General features: G+C 33.8%; 1 protein-coding gene across 4 annotated transcripts in view; it reads right to left on the bottom strand.

Annotated features, from left to right (window-relative positions):
- LOC115211782 (copper-transporting ATPase 1) overlaps positions 1 to 13753 on the bottom strand; it is a 173728-nt gene that overhangs the window by 20798 nt on the left and 139177 nt on the right. For all 4 annotated transcript variants that reach the window (XM_029780460.2, XM_029780461.2, XM_036503444.1 and 1 more), the window contains 7 exons: positions 12563 to 12794; positions 9493 to 9726; positions 8060 to 8197; positions 6339 to 6447; positions 5318 to 5442; positions 4551 to 4685; positions 2974 to 3165 (listed from right to left, as the gene is read on the bottom strand). In XM_029780460.2, coding sequence (XP_029636320.1) covers positions 2974 to 3165; positions 4551 to 4685; positions 5318 to 5442; positions 6339 to 6447; positions 8060 to 8197; positions 9493 to 9726; positions 12563 to 12794 — 1165 coding nt within the window. The remainder of the gene's footprint in view (positions 1 to 2973; positions 3166 to 4550; positions 4686 to 5317; positions 5443 to 6338; positions 6448 to 8059; positions 8198 to 9492; positions 9727 to 12562; positions 12795 to 13753) is intronic.

Here is a 13753-nt window from a genome sequence, read left to right as displayed (position 1 = left end):
GTTATCTTCTTTTATGCTCTGAGTTCAAATCCCACCCAATTGATTCTGTCTTACATCCCAACCACTTTTCTTTAAAAATAAATATGACTTAACAGACAAGGAAGAGACAGCATTTTCTTTAATTTTTCTCTCTCTAACAGAACACCTTACTGATTACATACATAACGTTCTTACTTCAACCATTGTCCCTTCTTATTGCATATTCCAGCAGTGCATTCATTCATCTCTTTATGCAGTGCATCCACGAGTGACAAAGGAGAAGGGGAAATAAAGAAATGATGAAACAGCAATCATATGATCATTTCTCAGACCAGAAATGTGATTCAAATGCTTGTAATAGAGAGAACTTTGCTGAACTCAATAAAGAGCCAACTGGTGGCATTAAACTGGGCAACAGATTAAAGCTATTATTTAACGACCATTTCAAACAACCTGATGTGCTTTTATGTTGAATGTCAAGAACAAAGCTTGAGTGAAACCTGACCCATGATAAAAGACACTTGTTCAAGGAACTGTGTGATCATACCAGGTCACTTGACAGGGCCATGTAAATACCAATATTTCTCACACACACACGTGTGTGTGAATGAATGAATGAATGGCAAAATGGTTAAAAATTTCACTTTGTAATCATCAGCATGCAAAAGGATTTTTTTTTTTTGTAATGAAGGAGCATCAATGTGGTTGGTCAATCTGTTAGAAATAGCAACCAAATCTTCTCAGATCACATCTTACTGTCTTAAATAAGAACCACATTTATTAGGTAAAGCAGTCCTAAATAGGTTTAAAGAGAGGGGACAGTCATGACTATAATGCTTTGATCATAGGTCTGCTTCATTAAGGTCAAACCACAGCAACACAAAGGATGAAATGCAAAGTCAACCTTAACAAGCTGTCATAGTTAATAATATTGATTTCTTTGCTTATTATAACACTTGTACTGCTGCAGTCCAAGAATTCAATCTAACAAGTTTACATTTAGCACAAAGTTCCAAATCTGTGTAGGGTAGTCAACTGAATCAGCCACCAGTTAATGACTGGTATTTATTTTACTGAGTCCCAAAGAGCTGAAATGCAAAGTTAAACTTCGTTTAATTTGAACTAAGAACATAAATAAGCCTAGATCTGTAAGGCACTCAACTGTTTTTCCCTACTGTTACTCTTAAATGACACATTTATGATTTCCTATATAGATACAAGAGCAGAAATTTATGTAGGGAAGGACCAATGGATTTTTTTTTATCAGTCGCAATACTTGACTGGTACTTTGTTCTTGACTTTGGCAAGATCTGAACTCAGAACCCCAAAACACAAGGTATATTACCTGTCACTCTACCAATTTTGTTACCACTATCCCATGAAAAAAATAAAGGCACTTTATTAACATCATCTTTCTATCTTAGTACAATATTGGGGTTATTTTATTATTATTAATAATACAACACTGATTGTGAGTTATTTAATTTTTTCAAAAAAATGTTTTTTTAATATGATTTTATGGTAAAAATCATCAAGTTAAAATTAATTATCAATTATATAATATAACATCGTGACAAAAATATCACAGACAGAAACATCAGTAACTTTCACCTTCAATATACAAACATTTTATAAAAGCTTTGAATGAAAAAAAAATGATAAATAAGCTAAAGAAGAATTCCTAAACCCAAATCTGACCAGTGGGGTAAATGAGAAACAGTTTTTTTTTCTCTCTTAAAAGGTGTTGGAATACTAGAAAGCTTTAAAAAATAAAATGTAGCTGATGGGATTAAGGACTCCAGTTTGTTCAAAAGGAGATTAGGGGGAGAGCAAAGGGTAGGCAACTTTAATCACCATAGCAAAAGAAAATGGTGTAAGCCCATTACCAGAGGTATATCATGAACTCAGCGCTTGGTTATGCTGTACTGACCATCTTACCTTTGATATATTTTCTAAAGGAATCCCACCTTTGATAAGAAGGCCAATACTGCTGCCTACCCCAAGACTTACGACAATGGCTGTGGGTGTGGCAAGACCAAGACCACATGGACAAGCCACTGTTAAAACTGTGAGTGAGTATTGGACAGCAGCTGTAAATACCACACGAAGATAATGCCAAGTACCATAAGCCTGAAGATGAATTAAGAAACATACATGTTTAATATTTTTTTCAGTCTTAATGCAATATATTTGCCTGAGAAGAGGTACTAGCAAGTATCAAAGACCAGATAATTGTTGGTATTTCAGTTTAATCCACCTGTAAACAACCAAGAGATAGATATTAGTTCATCAAAAACTCTACAAATAGTCTTACACAGATATCCAGAAGCTGTACAAAAGACTTGTTTATGTACATCATTATTAGCAGCAGCAGATATCCAACAGTTATATTCTGATAACAGCTATGGTATACAAATGGGGCTACAATATCTGTAACATTCACACTTCTTTAATTACTTCAAGATAAATTTGATATCAGAGTTATATTTCATTGTTGTAGGAAGCAATGAACAGACAAATCTTTTGATACTGTGATACTAATGTTAAATCCTCCTTCAAGTAAAATCAATGCAACAAGTAGCAAAAGAACCTGTTGTTTTCCATTGTTGCCATACAACTTCAGATTGTGAGTATGCAGAATCCCCATCCTGATCTAAATAAGAATTTTGAACCAAACGATAGCATAATTTTAAAAGGCTATCACATCACTAAAGTTGTCCAAATATTCGCATATAGTAAAAATGTGTTGACCATCTGATATCTATGACCTATGATATATGTAGTTTATGGACCTATATGTATACATAGATACACATACAAAGACAATGTTTGTACCTTGAAAGAAAAGTAGATGTATCTGCAAGTGAAAAAATTCAGTGTCAACAAAGCAAAGAAACTTGTCAATATAAAAACAACACAAAGAACATCTCGCAAGAGAGGCATTAACAAAGAACACTTTTCTGTAAACCTTGCTGACTGTTCCCTAGATCTTACCTTATGTGTCAGTTCCAGAGGTTCACCGCCTTTGATGAGAATGCCATTAGTGGCACCAACCCCTGTACCGACCATTACAGCAGTGGGTGTGGCCAAACCCAGAGCACAGGGGCATGCAATACTTAAAACAGTAATTGCATACTGGAAAGCATATTGGAATATCAATTCATGTTTTGTCAAAGGACCATCTTCCTGTGAAGCAACAAACAGTGTATGGTAACATCAATTAGATTTGTTTACATAACATCAATGAATCAAACAAATGAAGGAATACAATAAATCAATACTTAGATTTACATCTATTAACCCTTTAGATTTTAAACCGGTCATATCCAGCCCAAATAGTATACCTGTTTTATATCCAGACCAGACAGACCTGATATCTCATATGTACCCTATAATGTCATTCTAAAAATAGAAAATACACAATAACATCATCAAAAGCTTAAAGCTATGAGATAATGAATGATAAATTTAAAACAAAGTGAATAAACAAGCAGTTATTCACTTTGTAATCTGAGTGCTAAAGGGTTAAATATCACAGGTCATTGGTTTTCAAATGTAGTCTTATGTAAGTTCCACATCATAACTGTTTTTATGGTGGAAAGAAAACACAGAACTAACAATGGTAACAACAATAATTAAAATGATGATAATGCTAGTGAAAAGAAAGGTAATGATAGTAATGCTAATGATGGCAATTACCCTACCTATCCTGGAATTTTCTGTCAATAACTATCCAAGATCCAATTCTAAACAGGCTCAATGAAGACATACTTTTAAATGGTATCATAGAATGGTCTCAGTATACTGGCTGGCTTGGTTTGATTTAAGCAGACCCTATATATGTGTGTATGTATATATATATATATATATATATATTGTGCTTTTGTGATATTTTTGGCTTACTCAAAAATATCACAAAACCCAGAGACAACCAACTCATAAAAGCATGAGAAAAATGAGTTAAAATATAAGTTCCACTTCTGATCTTGGTTGGAGGTTGGATCTTGGTTCACTAAACTATACCAGTGAGTAGGTAATTTGATACTAAATACCAATTTTTCTCTCTCTCTCTTCTCTTTCACTCTTTCAGCTCACATCAGTTGTAAATATGGCTCAGAAAGGCATGCTTACCAAACTTATTTGAGGACTATAAAAAAAAACAACCATATTACAGTAAAAGGCAATGTGACTGTGATGTCAAAGACACAAGATCAAATGCAGATGCAATCATCAAAACCATTACACAAGATACACTACTTTTCCCACATTAGTTTTCCTAAACATTAATATCCCCTAATTCTTGATTATAAAATGTCCATGAACCCTTGCTTATAAGAAGAAAGACATTGAGTAGTCAAACCAGTCTCCTCAACAATGTATATGTAAATAAAGGTGATGAAATAAAATGGATGAATAACAAACAAGAACAGCAGTATACATAAATACATAAAAAAGAAAAAATAATATCATTTATAAGAAGAGAAATATCTAATTATAACAAATAGTTTGGTTATTAAGACTTTTGTAAAAAAAAAAAATTCAAGTTTAAAAAAAAATATAAAGTATTATACCTTAAAACTTTTGTCAATCAACTTAATATCATGATAGCCAATGATAATCCAAATGATAAGAGTGAGCACAGAGACAAACACAACCATTGGAACAAAATAACCAGCAATCTTATCTGCTAACTGTTGGATTGGAGCCTGAAAATAAAAGTGAGATTAATTTCAGTTTGGGATGATACATATTCAGAAATGGCTGGTGTTAATAAAAGGTATCCATTTATAGAAACCAAACCATTGATAAGAGATTCTGTTCCAGCTACAGAGTCATGTCATTAGTGAGAGTGAAAACACCTAGATTACTGCATTGCATCTCACACACACACAAAAAGAGAAAGCAATAACAGTATAGCCCTAAATCACACTGAAATATAAGCATATCTAGTGTGATGGGATATATTAAGATATTTTCCAAAGTGCTCTATTGGTTTTAACTTCATGCCAGAGATCATCTTAAGCAGAACTGACTAGGATTACAGAAAATCAAGATGACCTTACTAAAATATAAGATTTTGCCAGAGAAGAACATCAGAAAGAATAATACACAAGTTCTGGGTCTTCTATTCATAAATGATTTGAAGTTGTTTTAAGGTGGTAGAAAACCAGTTAAATGACATGTCATCAACATCAGAGAGAAAGAGAAGGAAGAAACAGAAAAGAGAGGAAACAGGTGAGAGACATGAAAGGAGAAAGTGGAAAGAAATAGATAGACAGGGAGAGAAAACAGAAGAGAGGAAAGAGAGAAAGAGAAACAAAAAAAACATTCCACATACTTTTGAAACTTGAGCCTCCTCTACAAGTTTAACAATTTGTGACAGTGTGGTATCTGTACCGACATGTGTAGCTTCTATCAGCAACGTTCCGAGTTGGTTTAAGGAACCACCAATTAAAGACGACCCTGAAATACAGTAATGTTTACATTTTAAGGAAACTGAAGACAAAGAGAATACAAATAATGAGTATAGCCAAAGTTTAAAATGGTTGAAACCAAAATAAGAATATTTTAGAGAATATATACTAGTCATTGACTGATGATGTTTTATTTAATACTTCGTTTCTTATATCAGTCAGGAGAGAAGGGATGAACCCATGACCCCTTTACAGAACCTTCGAGACTACTGAGAGAAAGATAAAGGAAGGTATTCTCAAACTAGAGACTTAGCTCAAATGCTTGTAACAGAGAATATTCCAATAAAAGCATACAAAGATCAAGTGATAGTGTTAAACTAGGTAACAGAGTCAGTCACTAGAGCAGGATATGGTGGGTTTTGAAATCAGAGTACAAATGCTCTAATGATTCTATCAACCACTGCCCTAGGGAGGTATTTAATTTGTTGATCCCAGAAGTATAGAAGGCAAAGCTGACCCCAGCAAAATATGAACCCAGAATGCAAGGAACCAAAATAAATACTGCAAGGTAGTTATATCCAACTTTCTACTGGCTCTTGCAGACGTTTTCCAGATATATCTCAAACTACATCAATCCAAATGCCTTTTTTTTTAAATTTTTTTATTTCTTTTTTAAATAAAAGTAGCAGGGTGTGATCTAACAACATAATCGACTGAGTAACAGTGTAAAGGTTCATCTATTGACCTGAATTTTCACCCTGTTGATTGTACAATTAAGTGTTCCTCTTTGAATAGATATTTATCATAAATTTTATGTCAAATTTTTTTTTTGTTAATGTTCTTTTATTAAATGCCTCCAAATCCTTGACTATTTTCAAAATTATTTGAAACACACAGAGTGCTTCATTAGAAATAAGGTTATAAATCAGTCAAACTATATCTTACCAGGTTTTTTGGAGACAGGCATAGATTCTCCTGTGATTAGAGATTCATCACATGAAGACAAACCCTCTATAACTTTTGCATCCACAGGGATTTTCTCTCCAGGAAGAACCTACAGTTAAAGAAAAAAACTAGAACAGTCAATACATTTCATTATAATTATTCCTCTTCAAAAACTATTTCTTTTACACATTTTACACACTAAAGTGGTTATTACATAGGTTCCATGTAAAACACGCTGGTACTGGTGCCATGTAAAGTGGTTGGCATTAGGAAGGGCATCCAGCCATAGAAACCAAACTAAAACAGACTATGGTACCTTGTGCAGCCCCTGGCCTTGCTAGTTTCTGTCAAGCTGTCCAACCCATGCCAGCATGAAAAATGAATGTTAAATGTTGATGATGATGATGATGGTGTGTGTATAAGCATACACCTTGCCTTTGACCATAAGCCCTGACTATACTGTTTTCCTTATTTCAGACGATGTATCTAGAGCTACATTACATAATGCATCCTTCACTATTTGATTTGAGGGGAGGGGGTGCTTGCAATTTCTAGCGGTGAAGTGGCCACCCAGAAGTTCCATTGTTGACTATCATTTTTACAGTTGGATAGTTAGTTAGGAAGACAATCAGCTTGAGAAAACAAGTATTTCCACAAGAACCATCCACTCTTGCCTATGCACAGAAAAAGCAAATTGATTCACAATAAGTATTCAGTTATTTGATTAACTGAATTACCTACGCAATAAATTTGTATGTAAGTGGCTGAGTATTCCACAGATATATGCACCTTTAACCCTTTGGCATTCACATTATTTTGTCAAATGTAATGCTTATTTATTCACATTGTTTTGAATTAATAAATGCATTATTTTGTAACTTTAAGAGTTTGATGAGGGTTAATTTTTAGAATGATAGTGTAGGGTTGGTGTGAAAGGCCAGATCTGACCAGTTTGAATATAAAACAAGAAGAATATTTTGGCTAGATATGGCTATATATATATATTGTATATCAATCTCAAACTGTTGTATTTAATTTGTTTATCTGTTTACTTGCCTCTAAATAAAAATAAATAAGCATCTAGGTACTACTGAACACAATGCTAGTGGTGAAAAGCAAGTTAGAAGTCACACAACTGTACTTCTGGTGGCCCAAGTTCATGCATCAAATCTGTGCAAATATGATAAGATCCTCATGGCAATAATGATAATACTGTGTAACAAAATTAAAATTTTTTTTTTTTGTCATTGGTCAGTAAGTGTTATTTCCTATTTGCTTCTATCTAAAATTCAAAGGAAATCACTACTATTCCCTGTAAACTTTGCTTTTGTGATCTGAACATCAATGTTTTCACACTGACCTATTTTACATTACATTTCAGATAAATTCAGCACTGTGTTGCTAAAGCAGAAATTACATTATAGCAAATATTTTATTCAATACCATACATTTGCTTGTCAGTTGCTAGACTATAACCACTTGAGCTTGACTCTTAGTGGATAACAATATGTGCATCTCTGATCATGAGCAGGAGTAGTTGGAGAGTATTATAGTCATGTGTTGAGAGGGATTCTTTGGGATTTGAATAAATGTAACAAAAGCAAAGTTTGAAGGAGACATCAACCATTTTTCATACTTTCTGGGGTAAGCAAATATGAAATAACACTTGCTACCCAATGACAAAAAGCATGTTACACAGTGTAATAGTAACTATATCATACCTTCAATATGTCTCCTCTCTGCACTAAATCAACATTTATTGTCTCTTCTTTGATAATGTTACCGTCTTTCATGTAGACTAAAAGTGCTTCGGAAGCTTGTAAGGAAAGGAGTTTAGCAATAGCCTCTGATGTCTTGCCCTATAAGAAAAACAGAATGAGTAAAGATGAAAATACAATTTTTATTTAAATTCAACCCAAGACAAAATACTGAGATTTTCAATTACTGTTAGCTCAACAATTCTAATATCTATATAATACTTATTCTCTACAGTAGCTATAAACACATCATATATATTGTGGCTACAACAATGTATCCAGTTGCTACAATGATATATCATGTGACTATAACAACATAACAGCCAAATCTTCCTCAAATCACAACATGGCTACTGAAGTAGAAAATGATTTAAGGGAAATTTGTTTATTACATATTATTTAATGTGCTGTCTGAAGCTATTGCTTCATGACTATCAGCTTTTGAGAACAGTTCAACACATAGCCTTTCACTTAACTTTCAGGAAATTCACTGAATTAGCAGTTCTGAGGACATATTTCTAACAAGGACAGACTACATAAGTGTTGTATCAAAGTTCAAAATAAGAGTTGGAAGAAAGAGCAGTAAAATAATAGAAACTTCTTTTTTTTTTTTTTATTTATATACGTAGTGATGGTGCTACATAAAAAGCACCTGGTGCACTCTGTAAATTGGTTGTATTAGGAAGGGCATCTGGCTGTAGAAACCAAGCCAAAGCAGATTATGGAACCTGGTGCAGCCTCTGGCCTTGCCAGTCTTTGTTATGGTGTGTAACTCAAACATGGAAAACTGGTGTTAAATTATGATGATGATGACGACAATATAGATGTCATTGTTTATCTGCAAATAAGCCCAGTCTGAAAAGACATATGAATTAAAGACATTCCAACTAAGCATTATAAAAATACAACTGAACCAAATGTTCTTACAAGAAATTAAGACTTTCCCTCAGGGAACCATTCTTAGTTTAATGAAACTTTAGTGAAGACTTAAGTTTTAATAAGTAGTGATGACAAAGGACCAAGATATCTAACACCTTGATGTACTCAAGAAGATCCATCCCACAATGCAGAATGTTAATACCACTTATCCTGATGAAATGTTGTGTACCCCATCAGAAATATGAAAAGTGGATTTAGTACCATTCCCAACTGTGGTCCAGCTGCAGGAATCAAAGTCCAATTTATTCACGCTTAATCACATCCTGCTTACTCATATTATTAGACAAACCATAAGTAGAGTGTTTATAGAGTAGAGTTTCCTCCATATTTTAGATATAACCAAGCTAACTGAAAATTTAATGTACCATTATCACTTCTATATAAGGGATCCAAATTCAACAAAAGCTGTAAAATGTTATGCTAAAAGAAGAAATCAATGATGAAAGAAAGGCAGTTACCTTGGCAATATGTTCCAGCCATCGACCAAGAGAAATAAATAATACTAACATTGGGGTTGTCTCAAAAAATGTCACAGGACTAGAAGGCTCCCTTAAAGCTATAGCAACAACAACAACAACAGTGGAATATATATAAGAGATGCTGATTGCCAGACACACAAGTACATCCATGTTGGCAGATTTGTGTTTCAGGGAACGATAAGCTTGTACATAGAAATACCGGGCACCCAAAAGCTGTAATGAAAAAAATTATATAAATGTAATGAAAAAATATATGATGAAAAATAAAAATGTAGAAATTTATGAAAATGAATAAAACAATGAAATAATGTTGTGGCTTGCATCATTAGTATAATTAATAGTGTCAGGTTAAATTCTTTGCCAACATCTCTTACAGAGGGATTTGAAATAAGTCTAAGTTAGATATCATTATTATCATTTCTAGAGGTTAAGGCAGCAAGCTGGCAGAATTGTTAGCACACAGGGCAAAATACCTAACAGCATTTCATCCATCTTTACATTCAGAGTTCAAATTCTGCCATGGTTGACTTTGCCTTTCAATCTTTTGGGGGTCAATAGTTGAGTACTGGGGTTGATGTAATCAACTCAGCCCTCTTCCAAGACTGCTGGTCTAGTGCCAAAATTTGAAACAATTTTTTCTAGGAGTTGATAAAATAAGTATCAGTCAAATACTGGGGACTATTTAATTCAAATGTGTGATCTTGCGCCTATGTTAGATATCCTTACTGGCAGTGTGATGGGACTGGTGGGTGGTAGAAACAGTAGGGTTATGGGATTAAACACCTTACAATATCTAGTTACAGTTCTTAACTAAACTTTGTTATTTATCCTTCTTTATTGATAAAATAAGAACCAATCAGATACAAGCAAAAGTGTTATAAAGTGATCAATTAAATTGATTATGCTCACCCTCAAAATTTGTTAATTTAGCATTTGGGATAGAAATCCTTGTACAAACTTTCATATTACCAAAAAAAAAAAAGAATTTTGGGTTTGTTTGTGGCATATCCTTGCAGCAATAATAACCACTGATTCCTTTCCAGCTGCGACCACCCAACCTAGCCCACTCCAGTCTCAAATCCTTAACTTTCAGGTGAAACTATGCAGGGTTTTAGAACAGGTGATTTTCTGAATTCTTTTCTTATTTACATTTTATTGCCAAAATTTGAATATATTGCAAGTGAGAGGTGTCACTTGTCTCCACTGACCATGTTGTTTGTTGTTCTTACAATTACTTAAGCAAAAATAAACAATGGAATAACAGAAATACCACAGAGTAGGACTAAATACCTGACATACTGTACTATATATTCAGCAATCAATTATCCACATTTCTATTATTACCTTTTTGTTTTATGTCTTAGTCAGAGAAATAAGGGTTGCCAATTTGCAGGATCTTTAACCCTTTCGTTACTATATTTCTGACCAAAATACACCCCTTATGTGTTTCAATTAATTTCTAACGTAATCATAAATTTAGTCTGGTTTCATTAAACAACAATAACTTTTTTATTTATCAATATATTAACGTGAATTTTGGAAGATAATTTAATGAAATGTTCTCAACCAATTCTATACTATAATTTTTGTCACAAAGTGACTCTAATTGCAGGTAGATACAGGTAAATTCAACAAAATATAAAATTATTAAAATTTTGTTCAAACATCGCTATAGAAAATGGGTTATTAGCTAATATTCAATTGGGTATACAACAAAATTTTACGATAGAATTTGTTATTCTGGGTAACTTTCTGATACCCATAATAATATTTATGGCAAAATAGTCTTAATTTCATTTAAGGTTGTGGGAAACCACAAAGTATCCTTTCTTTCGCTTTGTTTACGTTTAGCGTAACAGTTCGTTTCCGCCGTAATGATTTCAAATAGGCTCATTCGAAAAAGTAAAAAGAAATAGTCTAAGGCTTTACTCTCCTGGGAAAGTCTGTGGCTTGGTCCAGTTTCTTCAGAAAAATCACCGAAAGAAACAGTTTTTAAATTTTCACTCCATTCAGGTGCCAATTCATTTTCTTTATCGCTGTCGGAGATTTATTGGATTCACTGTTTTCACTTTCGGAAAATGAAACATCAGATTCATTATCAAATACCATGTGCTTTTTTTTTTCAGTCATAGAGTTAGATTTATGAAGGTCTTCAGTAGAAAATCCTTCGAATTCTGACTCGCTGCTTGATATAATGAAATTCGTATCCATTTTTTGTCAGAATTACAAATTTTGAAAACACAATAGGAACAAATTTCGGAAAAAAATCTCCCAAAATTCACGGAATTAAAATTACACTTTGATTGTTGTACAAAACTGTAGTTGAACTGTTTACGAAATATAATACGTGTTTTCATGAATGTACTAAAGAGATTTGCTCTGATATTCTCATTTAAATATGAATAGGTAAATTTGGGCGGTTTGGTCACATTAACCAAAATTTTTTTCGGGCGGCTTTGGGCGGTTTGGTATCGAAAGGGTTAAGATCCCCCGCAAGGAAATGAAGGAAGAAATCACAACATGGTTTACTTCACCGGGAAGACAGTGGACTACATTTGACCACATTTCCAAACTGAAGATAACTCAAGACATCAAGTTATTTACAGGCTAGGATTTTGGTCCGAATATTTATGGACTCAGTGTAGATTATGTTAAAGGCATCCTCTAAAAATCAACAGGGGGTAGTTTTAAACTCTTAGATTGGATTAATTTATTTCTTTATTCTCATCAAAGTAAATGAAAAACAAATACCATGAACTTAGTGGATGTTGATGAATTCAACTTTAAAGCCATTCCTATTATAAGAATGGTGAGATGCACAGCAGAGAGGAAAAAAATACAAATGCTACGTAGATTATTTTATTCAACTGTACAAAAATAGAAAGGTAACTAGAAAGAAAAGTTTGCAGAATGAAAGAACACACACATAAAAACAAAATGGTAAAAGAGTAAGGAAAGAAATGAAGAAAAATAGAAAGACAAAAGAAAAAATGAAAGAAAAAAATGAAAGTTAGAAAGAAGAAATAAATAAATAAAATAAGTAACTCACCTGTACAGCTGTAGCCAATATGAAAAGCAATAAGTTCTCAAGGGAAAGACCAGCACAAACCATCAGCTGTTTGCGGTGGGTTCTGAATGTTCCAGGAGCTACAGTGGTCACGTTTGTGGCATTTCCAGCTGGAGGTAGATTATCATGAGCAGGCATGGTGAACATGAAGTACATCATGATGACCATGGCAGGAAGACCAAACAATAACGACCAAAAAAATGAAGAGCGCCACCTACAAAAGAATCATTGTTGTTATCATCGTCATAATTTATATAATAATGATAATAATAATAATAATAATAATAATAATAATAATGAAATTGTTGTATACAGTGCTCAGGTGCACCACAACTTGTCAGACAGTGCATATAAAGCACATGCAGTAATGTACAAATGTCTGGAAAGCGAACAATGCATGAGTCAGATACATGCTTGTGTGTGTATGGAGAGGAGGAAATCAGGTGTAGTGTTGGCGAATCTCAGAAAGCATGGAAGTTTTGAAGGATGCAGTGCTCCGACAACTAACAACTGATGCCGGCAGTTTGTTCCATGCTTCAGCAACTCTCAGCGTGAAAAAATGTTTCCTAAAGTCATGGGGTGACAATAATATAAGTGCATAAGTTTCATCTACATGTGTGTGTGTTTGTTGAAGGATTCTGTAAGCAAAGTACAAGCAATCTGTCTAGGAGAGCAGTTATTCTGAATATTAGAAAAAAAAATGACATGGAGTGGAAGGGACCCTATAATCCTGCTGCAGAGAGGCTCTCTAGTACCAGTGATATATCAAATGCACTCAGACCCTGGTGAGATGCCATGAAACTACTTCAAATATACTACCATGGGAAATTAATGTAAAGTTATGATGATGGTTTGCATGTGTGTGTGTGTGAGAGAGAGAGAACTTGTTCAAATGTTACTGAAATAGACTTCACCAGGCCTTGAGTTCAATCACATTGAGTGCTATTCGACACAAGTGTAATCAAGCCATACAATGAGTTAGCTTAAGCAACATGGGTAAAAGATGGGTAGATGGAAACTGTGTAAAACCGTATAAGTATCTGTAACCTGAAGGCAGAGCCTTAGTACACAGTGTCTGGCTGCTAGTGCTGAATCAGTAAACAAGTGTCAGTGAGACAGCCAGTCATTTATTCAGTCCAGAGACTAAGAAGAAGAACACAATGACAAACTAAA

The sequence above is a fragment of the Octopus sinensis genome, linkage group LG5 (genome assembly GCF_006345805.1).
Source record: "Octopus sinensis linkage group LG5, ASM634580v1, whole genome shotgun sequence".
NCBI classification, from domain to species: Eukaryota; Metazoa; Mollusca; class Cephalopoda; order Octopoda; family Octopodidae; genus Octopus; species Octopus sinensis.
This window is presented reverse-complemented; position numbering and strand designations above follow the sequence as displayed.